General features: G+C 38.2%; 1 protein-coding gene across 4 annotated transcripts in view; it reads right to left on the reverse strand.

Annotated features, from left to right (window-relative positions):
• The window catches only part of LOC145999612 (uncharacterized), a 308,818-nt gene that overhangs the window by 16,291 nt on the left and 273,202 nt on the right, over positions 1-19,325 (reverse strand). Inside the window, exon 4 of one of the 4 annotated variants that reach the window (XM_083136688.1) lies at positions 269-1,674. The exons of 2 other annotated variants lie outside the window; for them this stretch is intronic. In XM_083136688.1, coding sequence (XP_082992814.1) covers positions 783-1,674 — 892 coding nt within the window. In that variant the 3' untranslated portion in view covers positions 269-782. Of the gene's footprint in view, positions 1-268; positions 1,675-10,714; positions 10,961-19,325 lie in introns of those variants that run through there. One more of the 4 variants, XM_083136690.1, reaches the window with a different exon arrangement.

Here is a 19,325-nt window from a genome sequence, read left to right on the forward strand (position 1 = left end):
CATAAAGAAACTTTTGCATGAAGAGCTGATTATAGTGGTGTATTGAACATCATGATTGGGATGAATGGTGATATTCCAGATGATTGTTGGTTCAGCCTGAGAAGGAATCCTGTATACCAACTGTTGTGAAGAGAATGGGGCAGTGGAGGCGATTGGGTCACAAAACTTGGGGGCAAGGTGCCAAAACTAGGAGGCAAAGACAGTATATTTTCCTTTGTAGATAAGATTTAGCATAGTGCGGGGGGGGGGGGGCAACTGGCAACCTAATCGCCGCCACTGGAATGGGGAATACATTACCACCCACAAAACCTTCTTGAAGTTGACAAATTCTGAAGTCATGGTAATTTATGGACACATATCATGATTAATGCAAGAAAAGCACTGCATACTTCTCAACAGCCTTTTTCAGTTTGATGATACATTTTTTAAGTTCATTTAATGATAAGACACTTTCTACAATGTTTTTAAACATGTTTTATAGTAATTTTACTGCAGGGAAGCTTCAAGAAACTGTTTTCTGTCTATTACTAGGTTCCATGTGAGCACATCCTAATGGTTTCTCTTTGAGGTGTATGTACTCTGGTAAAGTTGCTGCCTTGTAATCAAGGGGTCCCAGTTTTGATGCCCTGTGGAGGCACAAGTGGTTCAGATCCGCCTTTAAACTGAACGTAGAGTCCTGAGTAGCCGTCCAGACAAAAAAGTGGACTTAAATCCAACATACTCTTCTCACATGTAGAGAAAGTATATATTTATGCGAAAAATCTTAGTTGCAAATTGAACATTTAAACGGTTTCCTCTCTGGTGTGAAGCATCATATGTATATCAAGGCTATATTTCCAGGCAAAACATTTGTCGCAAATTGAACATTTGAAAGGCCTCTCTTTGGTATGAACTCTCTCATGCTTCTCAATACCTCCTTTATGGCCAAAATTTTTGTTGCAAATTGAACAATGAAAAGATTTTCCATTGGCGTGAACCATTTTGTGTGTATTAAGAGTACATTTGTGGATAAACCTTTTGTTGCAAATTGAACAACTGAAAGGTCTCTCACCGGTGTGTATTCTCACATGGTTCTCAAGGTGTCCTTTACGGGCAAAGCGTTTCTTGCAAATTGAACAACTAAAAGGCTTCACATTGGCGTGAACTTTCAAATGCCTATTAAGATCTCCTTTTCGAGCCAAAACTTTGTCACAAATTGAACAATTGAAAGACCTCTCTTTGGTGTGAACTCTCACATGGCTCTTAAGATCTACTTTACAAGCAAAATCTTTGTTGCAAATTGAACAATTGAAAAGGCTCTCCTTGTTGTGAAGCACCATATGCGCATTAAGGTTAGATTTCCGGGTAAAATTTTTGTTACATATCGAGCAATTAAAAGGCTTATCTTTGTTGTGAACCCTTTTGTTATCTTCAGGAATAACATTTTTCTTGCAAACCGAGTGATTAAAAAACTTTTCCTTTGCACTGACATAATGCTTGGCATCCTCAATATCTGTCTTGGTTTTAAGGGGTTTTGGTGAAGGCTCAGGGTCAAAATTTCCTTCTCTATCGACACATTCTGAATTATCTTGTGGCTGCTCTTGTTCACTTGACTTTCCAGCAGGTACTAGGAAATTGGTAACTGACCTTGTAACATCTTGGACCTGTCCTTGCATACAGTTCTTCTTCAGGTATCTGAAAAAGAGAAAAAATACATAATAATATAATGACTGATATGTGCAAAGCACTGAAAAGAAAGGATAGAGGAATGGACTGTGAATGAGTATATACTCAGAAAAATGTAAATATTTTATCAGTTCAACATTAAATATTAAGACTTTTCCCCCACTTGGACCAAACATATTAGTCAGTCAATAGCTTTAGAAACAATTTATTTTATGTTATCATTAGTGCTTTATGCATGCTCATGTTGATACTGGTTTCATTTATCACTGCATTTGCCAAGGTTCGAAATGGAAATTCCTAGCTGGGTGAATGCTTGGTCGAGTTTTGGGGTATAAAGGGCGAAGTCCTTCTGTGGATTAACGTGGACACAATGCAATAGGTGGGGAGATAAGATAAGTTAAGATTTGCTTTATGAAAAATAGGGGATCTTATCTGCATCTCCCTCCTTCCCCCTAACCTACATTTGGAGCACTAGTTTTAGCGCATATTTCACTTTCGTCACTCATTTTCTTTTCCTGTCTTGTCAGGGTAAAAATGGACATGCCACTCTCGCTTTGCACCGAGCAAGGACAGTGCATAGTGATTCATTTTTTGTAGTCTGAAGATGTACCAGGGGCCAAAATACCCCAAAAGACTTGCATCACAATGTTGGCAAAGTGCTTTGTCATGGTAAAATGTAATCAAATGGTTTATGGAATTCAAAAAAATCCACTACTGAGATCAACATTGAGCATGACCATGCCATGATATTCACACACTGAGGAATGACTATGAATGAAGTGGTCAGAGTGCAAAAACCAATCACTGCAAATAAACACAAAATTCTTACGACCCTCTTGAACTTCATCGTGCATTCAAAAATGCTCTAATAGACAGATAATAAATACTTATTAATTTGCACACTTAAACTAGAGGATAACGCACCTGTGTGAAAACACATAAATTAGTCACATTATTCAATTTCCATTCAACAGTGGCATACTTGCAAGCAGGGGTGTCCATCCTCCCCCCACAAGACTCTGGATGCAATCCCCCACAGCAAATTTGTTCATCATAATCCCCCACCATTTTTTTTATAGATATCTAGAAACTTATTTTAATTTGAATGCAATAGCCTGGCAAATGATCAACAGTTAAATCTTAAAATGTAAATTTTCAAAATGCAGAAAGCTAGCACATTGATTGGTTAGATAATTTGAAATGTCAGAAAATAAATTATGTATAAACAGTATTTTTGGATGGGAAATAAATGTTAAACCCCACAACTTAATGATAAGATAGAAAAATCTAAACTGGCACACCACTGGCGTATGCAGGAATTTTTGTGGCTGGAATTGTAAAGGTAGATATTACGTACCTTCATTCTAGGAGGAGACAAGATACAGTATAAAATATTTCGTAAATATCAATTTTCCTTTCTTTTAAAAATTGTTCAAAGACAAAAATGGTAATCAAGGGCCATTTTAAGGGAAGTTTGCTTTTTTCATCAGCATCACGTTCAAAGGTTAATTAAAGATCAAGCTGAACTAATGAAAACAATAATGGGAAACAAACATGGATTAGAAACACTTGAAAGGTTTTATTTCTGGCTTCACACTAGAATCTACACATTCCAAACCAACCAAAATCTTCAGAAGTTCAGTGGTAATCACAATAGAAAATAATATTGTCATATAGATGCTTTTAATGTAGCAAATTTGAAATTTATATAAAAAACTATGATAATGTATGTTCAAACATGAAAATATCTCACATATGTTTACAATTTTGGTTACACAATTCTCCAATTATCTGAAATGTAACTCTTCATGGATACAATTTGAGTAGTAATTGTAAAAATAAAGAACTAAATTGAGTCATCACATAACAACTTCAATCCTTATTTAAACAAAGGAAAACAAATGTAATAATTCTAATTCTTCAACACATTTCACCAATAATTACGTGTAAAAAATTTTTCATAAAGATCTTGAAGATTATCAGGATATCATCTCTAAGCCATGTCCCAACAAACCAAATAAAGATAATTCTCAGAATATATAATCCCCAAATTATAAACCTGACATCTAAGTGAAGAAACATCCATAATCAAATACATAACAAAGTTACATGAGGAGTTTTCTTGTACAAAAACCTGATATTACAATGAGCTGACAACCTTGAAAATACAGTATATTTCTGAGATTCTGATTATTCCTATGAAAATAAGTTTGAAGTATTTGAGATTTGATGGGAAGTTTGAAATATTACACATTTACAAGACTATTCATCAAAATACAACCTTGGTGATAATGAAGTTCGACCAGAAAGGAATACGTGATTAAATGCACAGAGTCATAGGCGGTGGAATGGGTGACCCGCAGAAGTGACGCATGTGTGTAAGAGGAGACGTGTGAGCAGGCAAGAATCGTGATCCCAGCATGTTGCACCCAAGGTCACGTAAAGAAGGAAAACGGGCAACAATACGCGTGACATTGAACTTCGACCAGGCACCAGACCCATATGGAAAATTCCAGATAGTGGCGCATTCGACGGAAGCATGACGTCGCGGACACAATAAGGGAGTCCGCCGTATATAAGCACGTGCTGTGCACCGAGGAACCGCAGTGCATCATCACCATGGCCAGGGGCAAACCTATTGACAACACCGTGAGGAGAAGAGTGGTGGAGTTGCAACGTGATGGACTCAGTGAACGGGAAATAGGGTGCCAACTGAACTTACCCAAGTCAACCGTCCACTGCATCATCACACACCATCAAAATACGGGTACTACAGAGCCAGGTAAGGCCCCCGGTCGAAAACGCCTGCTGAGCGTGCGTGACCTACGGATATTTAGGTGCTATATCCAGACCAACAATCATGTTTCTGTGGCCGAATTACGACTGTGGACTCGAGAATGCTTTCACATTGAAGTGTCAACCAGAACCATTCGCCGTTACCTACAGCGATGCAGTTACTGAGTGTACAAGGCGAAACGTAAACCCTTCCTTTCCATGTTGAACAAAGGCAATCAACTACGGTGGGCACGAATGTACCGGGGATGGACATTTCGGCAGTGGAACAGGGTTTTGTGGACGGAAGAATCCATTTTCAATGTTGTGAATGGGAAAATACGGAAAACAGTCATTTGTCGGAAGGAGGAACAGAATGAAGCAAAATGTTATGCACGTCGGGTACAGAAACCTGCGTCAGTGATGGTATGGGGATGTCTGTGAGGGCATTGTGAATGCACACGCCTATACACACATACTGGAGCGGCATCTTCCCACAGTGCGAAGGCACCTGTTCCACAGGCGGCGTCTCATCTTTCAACACGACAATGCCAGGCCTCATACAGCGTGGCTGACAAGAGAATGGTTGACTCGCCATCACGTGCGAACTCTGCCATGGCCACCATCGAGTCCCGACCTCTCGGACATTGAGAATGTGTGGCATGTTCTTAAGTGATGTGTGCAACAGAGGGAACCCACGACAGTGGCTGCTCTTATCGCCTACCTGCAGGAGGAATGGCACCGCATCGATGTGGAATACCTTGAACGACTCGTCCGCAGCATGCCTCGACGCATTGCCACAGTTATTCGCCGACGGGGCGGCATCACACCATGGTAAACAGGATCCCCTCTAACAGTGGTCGAACTTCAATGTCACGTGTAGATGGACGAAAATGTTTTATTTTGTGTGGACACCATACATTGCTGCGTTGCAGCGGAAATTTATGTTTTCTTTGTTCCATGTAGCCTGCTGAATAAAATATGTTCAGCATATGCATGTGTTCTCCTTCTTTCACAACGCACTCCTATATTTGTGACTGGTCGAACTTCATTGTCACTAAAGTTGTAAATCAATATGTTAAAAATAAAAAAATAATTTAAAAAACTGAACATAAAATATGACTATAATTTTCAAAGAGAAGAAATTAATATCCATCATTGCAATCTCATTCCAATCACACCAGCATAACATTTTAACACTATTTCAAAGGAGGTAGAGGAACCTGATTATCAGTTTATTAATCTTTATCACTATTAAAAATAAAATTGTCATTAAGAAATCACAAAATCTGTGTCTACAATGGATTACAATTTCATTAGTATTAATATCGTATACAGAGGTTGTTCTCTTTATAACCGACCATTTTCGATTCGGTGCTGCCACCTGGCATATCATGCTGGAACTATGTGTCTGCTGGCAGGAGTAGTGTTGTGTGACCTTGTAGGTGTTTGAATGTTGGTAGTGAATGTTATCAAATGGCGCCAAAAATCAACCAGTATTGGGAGGGTTACGTAATGGCCCTTTTCTATGCTAAGTTTTCATATGTACGCATTGTGAAACAGTGTCGGGAGAATGGGTTAACACTTGGGGCGACTACTGCGAAAGCTATTGGGGCCCGTTACACACAACAGGCTCTCCTTCCGAAACATTCACCCAAGAAAACCAGCAGGAGAAGGGCTGCATGCAAAGTGTCACCCGTAGTGCGAAGGAGGATCCGTCGATTGGCGTGCCAAGAAAATCCCCCGACTCAACGTGATATGGCCCACAGATTTCACCTCGCACTGTCAACTGTGAACAAAACAATTCGCAACCGCCTCAGGTTGAAGTGTGTGCGGAAGGCCCGTGTACACCACCTTCTACCACGTCACATTGCCGAACGTAAGACGAACTGCAGGAAACTGTATGAAAAGTACCTGTTGGGTTTCAAATGGAAGAAAGTTGTCACAATAAATGAATCATATGTCCATCTCACTGCTGGTGGTCACATTCGGATGATCACATACCGTGACATTGACGGCAAGGGGTGCAGCAACTTTGTTCGTCAGTGCAGGGAAAGTTTCCCTCTTGGCTTTATGGTTGTGACAGGATTCGGATATGAGGGTAAGTTGATGATACTCAAGGTGGACAAAAACGTGAAGGTGAATGCCAGATACTTCCAAGACTCCATTCTGACACCTATCTATCGGAGAGACATCCCACAATTGTATGGAATGGACGCGAACCAGGTGATGATCCATATGGACAAGGCTTCGAGTCGTACCGCCAGAACATCACTACATTTTTATCAGGAAATGGCAGAGGAATTAGGAATTCGTGTCAATCCGTTTGAAGACATTCCTGTGAAAAGCCCAGATGCCAGTCCAATGGATTATTCCGCATTTGTACTGTTGAAACGTCATCTTCAACATCGCTGCCCGCGCACCCTGGATGGTCTATGGAAAGCTTGCAGGGAGGAGTGGGATAGAATTCCCATGCCTGTCCTGCACCGGAGCTTGCTGCAATGGAAACTGCTATGCCAGGCGATAATCTACAATGCTGGGGGTCCAATAGAACATGATCAGTGGTGGCAGCACGGTATCTCTTAAGGTGAGTACCCATCAAAAATGGTCGGATATAAAGCGAACGACCTTCTGTACTACAAAAACAGTATCATAACTTGTTTGTTTTACAATTTTTTTTATACTGATAGATACTTGGTCCAATATAGCAAATATTAGACTTCTCCAACAAATATTTTGAAAGTTATACATTTTTGAAAATTTTCAGAAATTGGGTGGACCAACGAACACACTTTGTGACACAAAACATGTCATATCATGGAAGCTTCGTGAAGTATTTTGATGATTTAGGTATTGTTGGAGAGGAGAAGAACATTCCTAACAGAAAATGATTATATTACAACTCCTACCTACTGAGAAAGTAGAAAAATCTTTAAAGTAAAATGTTATGATGAAAAAACACTTCATTTCGGGTAATTGTTTGGAGGAACTAAAAATATATATATATATATTCACAGCATAAAGTGTACTCTGAGAAGTACCTGTAAAATAATCTAGGTTGATATTCCATGGATAATGGGGAAATTGAGCAAAAAAAGGTAAATTTACATTATTGGTTACAAGTAAATATTTGCCTTTAATGAACTATCATGGAATGAAAATTATTGTATTTATTAATTACATCATGCAAATGGCATAGTAAGTCCGTTAGTAGCTATTATGAATATGTGTAAGGCAGAGGTTTGTCTGAACAGGTTGACTTGCATGCATAATACCATTAGTGTTTCATTCCCTCCCTCTTGTGCTAGCATCCTATCTCTTTTATAAATCCCATTCTTTCACAACTAGAAATACCACACAGATGTAGTTGTGTTGCATACTTTCCAAGCTGCGTGGCATCAACATTTTGAATGATGATGTAAATCTAGTGGCCTTCTAAAAAGTTATATTTGGAATTTGGGTAATGATGGTAAAGGGGATATTAATTCTCTTGACATTAAATGTTATTTGTATTTTCTAAGGATAGATGTTTGTTCACACAATCACAAAGATATCTTGTGAAAAGTCAGATATTAGATTTCATGTTTTCCCGGAACCCTTTTTGCTAGTCCTGCCAAAAACATTAATTTGGAAATTCACTGCACTTGGAACAATTCAGATCAATCAAGGGATCAAGACTTGCTACTGGAGTAGTTGCAGCTTTTCACTAATGGTCTCCGCTTGCATGTCTTAACCTGTTCAGACAAACCTATGCCTTACACATCTTTTCATTCATAATACCTAGTAACAGACTAATTATGCCATTCACATTATGCAATTAATAAATACTGTAATTATAATTACATGATAGTTTATTAAAAAGTAAATATTTCTTTGTAACTACTAAAAACATAATTTGAAGGAGTTTGATGAATTTCCCCCTTTTGTAATTTTGTTATATAATGAATATCAATCTCGATTTTCCTCCATCCGAGATATAGGGTCTGAAATCGAGCATTTTTAAAGAGCTTTAACTAGAAGAAACCAGTAGCAGAGATCAAATATTTTCTGCCAAACCTTTGAATGCATATATTTTCGTTAGAGATGATGAAAAAATGCACAGAACATGAAATAATACTTGAAATGTACTGAAAACAATGTTGTTTACCAGAGCTTTCTATCATTTTTCTTAGCTGAGCTCATAATTATAACAACTGTCTGCAAAGGCCAAAAATGCCTGAAGCCATGAAAAAAGAAATGGCCCGCATTTTTAAACAAAATCAAGCTTTAGAAAAATAATGCCTGCTTTGAACTATCCCTGCATGTGTGTTAAAACAACATAAATATTGAAAATTTTAAAAGTGGTCAAGCAACCAGTGCTGGAACATTCGTTGTGGACTGACCCATATACATTCTGGACAAAAATTCTGGCCCTAGTACAATTTCTAAGCACTAAACGTGGATTAACATCATAGTAATGCTTCTCCCACTTATTCAACATTTGTAATAATATTGTGTGTACTCATATTAGTGTTAATTAGTGAGTGTTTTAGGGCCATTTGTGAAAAATATAGCTGTATGCTAGTGGAAAATTGGTTCATACACTCTATTCTGAAACCTGTGATATTTTTGCTATGAAAAATATTACCTTTCTGATTTTTTTAATATTATGTTTGACATGTATTGATTATGCTGTGTAACAAATTTCATTGTGGTAAAGCCTGGGACTCCCTATCAAACAATTACCCGAAGTGGAGTGTTTTTTCCTTATTAACATTTCACTTTATTTAAAGATTTTTTTACTTTCTGAGTAGGTAAGAGTGGAAATATAGTCATTTTGTGTTAGGACTGTCCTTCTCCTCTCCAACAATACCTAAATCATCACAATACTCCACATAGTTTCCGAAATATGACATGTTTTGTGTCACATGGTGCATTCGTTCGTCCACCCAATTTATGAAAATCTTCAAATTTTTAAAAATTTCTAACTTTCAAAATATTTGTTGGAAAGTCTAATATTACAGATTTGTCATATTAGACCAAGTATCTATCAGCAAAAAAAATGAAGCAAATCCATGATATTGAAGCAATTTTTTGTCTTTCAATTGGGTGATTTCATGTGGAATGACCCATATACACTATAAAGAATTCAAAAAGTGTTTGAAGTGTACAGCCAGTATTGCAATTATGCTATCATACACAAAACGTAACTTTAATGAACAAAACGAACACTAACTGTACAAACGAATAAACTGCACTGATTATATCTCCTGGATTATCATGTAAAATTGTCGTATTGTCAAAGAATTATCTTGTAAACAAATGCATATCTATATGTGCCTAGCCTGCGATTCACACCTTGGACCCCTGGCATCATAGTGCACTGGGCTAACTACTCTGCCATGGACATTTGTATCACCAAAAACTTTTTAGCGTGAGGGAGATCAGTCTGTTGACAAAACTTGAAACAATTCAAATCTTAACAATAATTATCACGAATTAATAAAAATACACCCAAATAAAAAAGCTTCAACATCAGCAGGACCAGATAGGTGCTAGTGGAGGCAAAGTTTCCTTATTTGCTACCTATCTTGGCTGAAGAAAATGTATATAAACACTGGGGAGCTTTGTTCAAAAGCCTGCATTTTGTAATGAATTGTTTCTCTTACAACTATTGCCAACAGGTTTGCACAGTGTCATTTGAATGCATGGTTCCAATTTCTATCAGATAATAAAATGGTTTCCCCAGAGTTGTAGATATCAAGTAATGATTAGTATAATACAGAGATCGGGATCCTATCCCAAATGATATATGCACAGAGTGAAGAGAAATCCAAGCAATTTCTACTTAGAAGCACTCAGTGTGATACACCACTATTCCCTGTGTGCAAATGCCACTAATGGTTTCTATTTGTTATGTACCCTCTTCACATGTTCAGTAAGTGTACTTCTATGGGCAAAATATTTGTGACATATTGAACAATTAAAAGGTCTCTCTTTTGTGTGTACTCTCGTATGCATATTAAGGTAATATTTTCTGGCAAAATCTTTGTTGCAAACTGAACACTTAAAAGGTTTCTCTTTTGTGTGTACTCTCATATGCATATTAAGGACATTTTTACGGGCAAAATGTTTGTTGCAAATTGAACAAATGAAAGGCTTCTCATTTGTGTGAACTCTCAGATGTATATTAAGGCCATATTTACGGGAAAAATATTTCTTGCAAATTGAACAATTGAAAGGCTTCTCTTTTGTATGAACTCTTGAATGTGCAATCAACTGTCCTTTCTGGCAGAAACCTTTCTTGCAGATGGTACATACATATTGCTTTCATGTGTTATCACCCTTGGCATTGTTAATATCACTCTTGGTTTTAGAGGATTTTGGTGAAGGTTCAGCCTCTACTATTCCTTCTTCAATTAGATTTTCTGGATTATCTTTTGGTTGCTCTTGTTCACTCAATTTTCCTGCAGATATTGATAACTGGGTAAATAACTTTGGAACATCTTGGACCTGTCCCTCCAAATAGCTCTTGTTCAAGTATCTGAGAAAAAAAAATGAACATAAAAAATGTAGGTGTACTTCCAAAATAATTACTAATATCTGTAGTACAGAGGACTTTAAGGAAGTAGCATATATATTCTGTGCTATCAAGAAATGAGCCTGTACTTTCATATGCCAAGATAACATTACTGTGACTTTCACCCCTTGTAATATCACCTATACTCACTTCATTAAATTATTCGATGTAAAGAATTATAAATTGCAGTCACAAGATAAACTGATTTATCTACTTGCAAATTTCAGGACAAGGCATTAAACATTCAACACATCAAGTCTAATATTACTGTACTACAAAAGAGTAAACTATAAATAACATCACCATGTGAAAATAAGGGACAAGAACGCTGATACCAGTTATTAAAATTTCTTGACATTGAAAAGATAAGGGTCAAAAACCTATCATAAACTTGTTTGCATAAATGTTCATAACGTAACACGAAAATTTTCCAAACATTAATATGTGACACCAAGGGATGAAGGTTCCTTATTTGCTTGGTACTTTGGATCAGGAAAAGCCATGTAGAATTGTTTGCTCTGTTAAAAAGCCAGCATCATGGAATTAATGGTTTCCATTTTACAACTATCACCAACATGTTTGCAATGTGCCATTTGAAAGGATGGGTGGCATCTCTATGGGATAACATAATGATTAAACCTGGGTTGTAGACAACAACTGATTTCTGTAATAGTAAGAATGGAATCCTATCACAAGTGAGATGTGCACAGATTACACAGATTTCTAAGCAAATTTTATTTAGACATGTTGACTGTGCCAAACTACTATTCTCAATGTGCACGTAACTCTACTGGTTACTATTTGGTGTGTACCATCTTTACATGTCTAGTAACATCTTTAGCACACGTTGAACAAAGCTAAGGTTTATCTTTTGACATTAATACCTCTTATGTAGGCAAAATCTTTGTTGCAAATTGTGCACTTAAAAGGTTTCACTTTGGTATGTGCTCTCATGGCTTCGATGGAAGTTGAAAAAATCGTGGGAAATACATGATTTAATGTGCTTGTCGGAATTATTTCATGTACGTATAAGTATAACTCTATAGTTTACTCTTGAGTAAAATGTTGGAAAACTTGCATGTTCTGTGTACACAAACATGGCCTAGAAAAGACAAGAATGTTGGATTTCATGGAATTTTTCGTTGTTTTAGGACATTTCTTTTAAAAAAATTGCTAAAAATGCCAACAATTCGCAATTTATGTGAAATTCGCATTATTTCGATATTTCAAATGGGCAAAAAATGTGTCCAAACATCACTACACATTCCTAAACATAACTTCGCAGCAATTAGTAGTTTTAACGGTTTTGGCGTTTGCGGTTCCCTACTAATCGGAAATTACTTTCTGGCCACCCCTTGTATAAATCAGTAGATGGAAAGTGAAAATTTAGCAGGGCTGGCAGAGAAAAGTAAATTCTTGAAGAAAGGGATTTGCTGTTATGATTGAATGATTCGAGTAGATATGATATTAAAATATTTATGTATTTATTATTAGTATTTTATTTCATAATATTGGACATTAACTTCACTCAGTGAGAGATTAATGACCATCTCTCACGAGTTTATTTATTTATTTATTTATTTATTTATTTAATAGAAGATTCCAAATACAGCGTTAGCCATTTTACATTGGAACGATTTTATAGAACATAAGGACAAAAAAAAATAATAATAACATAATACAACAAAAAAAAAATAACAGAAAAATTACATGTGGTTAAGAGACTTACATACTTTTAGCTAACTTTCTTCTAAAACGGTCCAGATTTTCAAAAATGTCTATTTCGCTTCCTAGATTATTGTATTCACTGGGCATTCTATGGAACAGAGAGCGCTGGATGAGGCACAATCTCGGCTTCTGAGAAGCAAAAAGTAGAGTGCTTCTTGTTGAGCGGGCAGGCACACGAAAGTGAATTTCCTGAAGAAGGCGGTCACTTCTGATGTTGCCATTCACTATTTTGTGTAGAAATATATGGTCGGCCAGTCTATGTCTCTCTTGAGGAGTTTGGATATTTAACATTTGCAGGAGGATGGACTTTTGCAAGTGTTTTGTGGACGGAATTCGGTGTCGAACAATGGCCAGGAAGAAATTTAGGACGGAATTTAGTCTATCTGAATTTGAGGGGCATGCCATAGACCAGATCGGAGAACAGTATTCAATTTTAGGTGACACAAAATATTTGTAAAAGGTGCTGAGGGCAGTCAAGCTGTTTATTTCCGTGAAACGATAGAGAAGACCCAGCATACGCATTGAACCCCTTGTGACTGTAGAGATGTGCTCAGAAAAGGAAAGTTTCTCGTCAAATATGACGCCCAGGTCCTTTTGTGCGGCAACTCTTTGAACACAATTATTTTTTATGAAATATTTAGTATTAAATGTGTTTTTCTTTAAGGAGAAGGTCATCATGGTACATTTTTGAGGGTTGAGTTTTAAGTTCCATAATTCACACCACTTTATTAGCGAATCTAAATTCTTTTGCAGAAGTGTCATGTCACTGAAATTGGAGATTTTACTATATATTTTGCAATCGTCAGCGAACAAGAGAAGGTTTTTGCATGAATCGGAAAGATATTCTGGAAGATCATCAAGGTACAGGATGAAGAGAAGAGGTCCAAGAACACTGCCTTGAGGTACACCAGAAGATACAGCTTGATAAGAAGAAGACATTCCGGAAACAACAACTTTTTGTTGTCTGTTTTGGAGGTAGTGCTTGATCAGAGAGAGAAAGTTTCCATGAATATTGAAACGATGGGATAATTTATGAAGCAGGAAATTGTGGTTTATAGAGTCAAAAGCTTTCGAAAAATCCAGATATATTACATCCAGTTGAGAGTTTTCAGATATAGAGTTGATAGCGTCAGATAATAAGATGCTTAAGTTGGTTAAGCAGGAGCTGCCTGGTAAGAAGCCGTGCTGTGCTGAATTTATATATGGAGAGGTAAATTTGTAGAGTCGGTCCTTTATTATCTTTTCACAGGCGATAGAAAGTGGTGAAAGAAGGGAAATAGGTCTATAAGAAGAAACGGCACACTTGTCTCCAGATTTATATAATGGCACCACGTTAGCATTTTTCCATGAATCTGGAAATGTACCCTCATTGAAGCATCTGTTTAATAAAATAGAGAAGGGAATAGCGAGAGAGGAAGCAGCGTTTTTTAGGAAAACAGAAGGGATTTCATCAGGACCATTGGCGCGATTTTGAGGCATTGAAGATAGGATGTGTTGCACTTCTTCTGGAGACGTGGAGAGAGACGTTAGAGAGTGACAGCAAACTGGACGGAGATTAGGAATGGATGAAGTCGGTGAATTCGAGGTTGTATTTATGGAGAAAAAAGAGTTAAAAAGATTAGCTTTGTCAGGGCCCTCTGCGCATACTGAGTCATGTTTTACTTTCAAAGGTATTCGGGAATTTTGCCTCCTTGAGTTGATTAGTGACCAAAAACGTTTGGGATTTGAGTGGCGTTAATTTCATTGCAATACTAGCGTTGCAGTAAATTTGAGGTTGCGAGCATGCACTTGCCAAGTTTTATAACGTTCATCAATGCAGATTTATGTTTCACTTTTTTGTGATAGTATTCAATATACTCTATGTGATCAGAAGTATCCGGACACCCACCTGAAAATAAGGTACAAGTTTGGGCAACCCTCCATCGGGAACACTGGCAGTCAATACAGTGTTGGCCCACCCTTACCTTGATGACAGCGTTCACTCTCGCAGGCATACTTTTAATCAGGTGCCGGAAGGTTTCCTGAGGAATGGCAGCCCATTCCTCGCAGAGCACCAAAATGAGAAGGGGTATTGATGTGGATCGGTGTGGTCTAACACGAAGTCGGCATTCCAAAACATCCCAGAGATGTTCTATGGGATTCAAATTAGGACTCTGCGCAGGCCAGTCCATTAGTGGGACGTTGTTGTCATCAAACCACTCCCCCACAAGCCCTTCAGTATGGACGGGTGCTCGGTTATGTTGAAAGACAGAATGGTCATCCCCGAACTGGTCTTCGACTGTAGGCAGCATGAAAGCTGTTAAAATGTCAACGTAAGCTTGTGCCGTGACATTGCCATGTAAAGCAACAAGGGGCCAAGCCCCCTCCAGGAAAAACATGACCACACTGTAACCACGCCACCTCCGAATTTAACTGTCGGCACTATACAGGCTGGTAGATGTCGTTCACCAGGCATTGGCCCCACCCACATCCTACCATCGGATCGCCACATTATGTACTCTGATTCATCACTCCACACAACGGTTTTCCACTGTTCTATGGTCCAGTTTCGACGCTCCTTGCACCACACGAGGTGGCGTTTGGCATTTGTCTGTGTGATGTTTGACTTATGGGCAGCTGCTCGGCCATGGAAACCAAGTTGTCGCACCTTGCGCCAAACAGTAATGGTGCTTGGAGTAGATCCTGATGCAGTTTGGAATTCCTGTGTGATGGTGGCAATGGATGATTGACGATAATGCTGTACGATTCTCTTCAACACCCGATGGTCTCTGGAGGTCAACATGGGAGGTTGGCCTGCACGCTTTTGGGTTGTACACATCCCTTCACTATAACATCGGAAACAGTGTACAGAGGGATGTTTAGGAGGGTGGAAATCTCACACACAGACTTCCTACACAAGTGGCACCCAACCAACTGACTACGTTGAAAGTCTGTGAGTTCCTCAGACCATCCCATACTGCTGTCTCACACTGTCTGCAGACTACTGAGTTCACTGAGTATGTGTTCCATGCGGTAGATGGCAGTACTGTGTCTCCCTCTATGATAAATGCATGTGTCCGGATACTTTTGATCACATAGAGTATATCCCGTTTGGTTGAATTCTTCTTGATATCTAAAAATAGTGCAATGTCATTGTAAACGTATGTTAACTTGTGCGAAACCAGTAATACATCAGGATGATGAAAGAAAACCTTCATAAGCACTGCTACATTAAATAAGGTGAAGTGAGCCAGAAGAGTAATAAAATTCCAGCAGTATATTTTCAGTCTAAAGCTCTTCTTCTTTATGCATGCGATTTTTGTTGGATGTTGCAGTCCATGCAATTTCTGTTGCATGTTGCAGTGAGATACTTTGTCGGGTGGCGATATTCGACAAGAATAGTATCTATCAATAGAACCTATTTCTTCCCATGTTCCTTCAGTTTGCCCAACAAAATGCCTTACTATCGGACGGCGCCACCCGCTCTTATCCCCTCCATCTGTTGACACAAGAAAAAATGATAATTCAATGCATTTTCCACGTAATATTTAGAGGCTAAACCAAACCTTTACTCCCCCGATGATAGCCTATGGTATCATCAGAGTAAGGTCGTACTGCCCCGATGATACCATACGGTATCATCGTGCTGATTACGAAATGAATGTGCTTTTTGGACCTTCGTACTCTCATGTTTGGGTGGAAACTCTGACACAGGTGTGGAGCAAGCCTGGGAAATTCATATTGATGACCAACCTCGGCCCCTCTCCGCAACATATCAATGCCACATTTCCGAACAGAGTTTCACATTTTGGCTCATTATTCAACTTGTATGGCACCCAGGAACATGAAACATGTTTCATTAATCTCTTTCGAAACGTCCATTCCTTGAAGAGAATACTAAGGTTTGCGCCTTCTCCCCAAAATAGCGGGAGAAGAGGGGCAAACTCCAGATTTTTATGTTGTTTTTTTCATTGAAATTCGGTTGTCGCCCCCCCCCCCCCCAAACCCTTCCTCCGTTCGGCATTCTGAATTGTACACGGTTGCATGCTATGATGTTTTAGCTGCAAAACAAAACTTATCCGAAGTAGATTGCTCCGATAGTGCCCAAGTTGTAACAATTTTCCTCCAAAAATGCAAATTGCCTATTTTTCGTAAAAAAAAAATATCACATTTTGGCTTATTATTCAACTTGTATGGCACTCAAGAACCTGAAATATGTTTCATTCTCTTGTGAAATGTCCATTCTTTGAAAAGAACACAAAGTTTGCGCTTTATCCCCAAAATAGTGGGAGAAGAGGGGGCAAACTCCAGATTTTTTTTCATTGAAATTTGGGGGACGTATTCCCAAGCCCCCTTCCTCGGTCCATCGTTCTGAATTGTGCACGGTTGCATGCTATGATGTTTTAGCTGAAAAAAAAATAATATCCGAAGTAGATTGCTCCCATAGAGCCCGAGTTATAACAATTTTCCTCCAAAAATGCAAATTACCTATTTTTCGTAAAAAAAAAAAAAAAAATATCACATTTTGGCTTATTATTCAACTTGTATGGCACCCAAGAACATGAAATATGTTTCATTCTCTTGAGAAATCTCCATTCTTTAAAAATAATACTAAAGTTCTCGCCTTCTCTCCAAAATAGCGGGAGAAGAGGGGGGAAACACCAGATTTTTATGTTTTTCCCATTGAGATTCGGGGGACGTGCCCCCCCCCAAGTCCCCCTTCCTCGGTCCGGTGTTCTGAATTGTACACGGTTGCATGTGCTGATGTTTTATCTGCAAAACAAAAGTTATCCGAAGTAGATTGATCCCATAGTGCCCGAGTTATAACGATTTTCCTCCAAAGAGTGTTCGAATTTAAAATTCCCGCCGAGAAGCTGGGGCGAGAGAAATTTCTCTCTCTCTCTCTCTCCTCCTGCCATCACTGGTTTCTGGTGCGTGGTTGTGTTGCGCATAAAAGGGGCCTAAAAGTTGAGGCCGAAACTTGCGAACGAGATTTCCTGTTCCCGTGCAGAGTTCCATAATGATATCTTTAAATAAAATAAAATAAAAATTTTAAAAAAATCAATGAAGACGAAATTCCCTGACATTTTCGTGACTTTTTTTGACACCTCAAATTCCCTGACTGTTCCCGGTTTTACAGGTTTTCCAGGTCTGTCGCCACCCTGCTTACAGATAACCCATTTTGTACAACACTACTTGACGACATTTCTCACTTTTATCAGAAATCTTATTTTCTTCATAAATTTGCAGGAGGAAGTTCAGTCTTCAATATATCAATATTTCTCATAGTTACTCTCTAGTCATTCTCCAGTCCTTTGCCTTATAAGCGACTAAAGAATGGTTCTTTTGACTTACTATTTCTGGAGTTATGTTTCATTCTTAAAATATTTTACAGAAATACAACAATTTTGAAAGAAAAACAAATAAAACATAGAGTTCCAGGTCTACAATAGAAGTCAGTAAGACGTGTTTCTTCTAGGAATTTCTTTGCTTGCTTGTGATGGTGATCGTTAGTATTGCCTTTTAATTTTCTTGGGTCGACATTTCAGGTTTAGATGATTTCAAAAATAGATACCATTTTCCAAGAGAAAGACAAAAGAGAGTAGAGTAATTTATGAACCACATAATGTATTCATTTTAGTTTCAAAATATATGTTTCGAAAGTCGTTAAATTAAAAAATAGAGTTACAGACACAATAGATTTTCTGCAGATGTTGCTTTTCAAAGAAATTGATTGATTGATTGATTGATTTGCTTTATCTTACTTCGCTTCTTGTGCCACTTTTGGCTGATTTGCAAAGATGGGGATGAGTGATGATGTGATGAAATTGACGAATGGACACTCACAAACATCCATGCCCAGGCTGGGATTTGAACCCCTAACCGCTGGCGTCATAGCGTGATGTGCTATCCTTTCCGCCACGGGAGTCGGCTTTTTAAAGAAATAAAAACATTATTGAATAAATGCTTAAAATTCACTCGTAATGTTAATTTTCAAGGGCGCCCGTAGAAAAGGGGGCAGGGAGTACTTGCTCCCATGAGATATCTGGGAAAACTTCATGTAATTCAAACGGTGAAATTGTAGAGTAAAAACATGATCAAGGGGTGCCACGAAAGACAAAATATTAAGAGGCATCTTATACAAAAATATATCTAAAAGAAAGTGAAAATAAAAAAGAACAGTTCATTAACAAAGTGATTGATGTTCATAGAAAGGAAGCAAGTCGAATTCAGTTTGCAGTTCGATAAGCGGACTCAGGTCTGAAGTTCAACACCACGGTATATTAAATTTAATTTCAATTCTTTGATTTGTATAACAATAGTAATAATAATAAAACGTAAAATGTAAGCTTTTATAACTGAAGGGCAAGATCTTACTCTGCCGCACCCCAAGAGCTGGAAGTGGAAATTCCTATCTGGGGAGGATGCTTCACCCAGTTTGGGGAAAGGTGAGCTGAAGCTTGTATGGACAACATGGAGAACGTGCAGTGGGTGGTGGGATGTCGCGAAAATTATCCTAGAAGGGGAAGATTTATGAGTATTTTCTTAATTGTAGGATGTCATCACTCCACATTCTCCCCACTCTGAGCACTACTGCCTCCCTGAGAAAACATCCTTTTAG

The sequence above is a fragment of the Lepisma saccharinum genome, chromosome 15, assembly GCF_977018435.1.
Source record: "Lepisma saccharinum chromosome 15, izLepSacc3.1, whole genome shotgun sequence".
Taxonomy (NCBI): Eukaryota; Metazoa; Arthropoda; class Insecta; order Zygentoma; family Lepismatidae; genus Lepisma; species Lepisma saccharinum.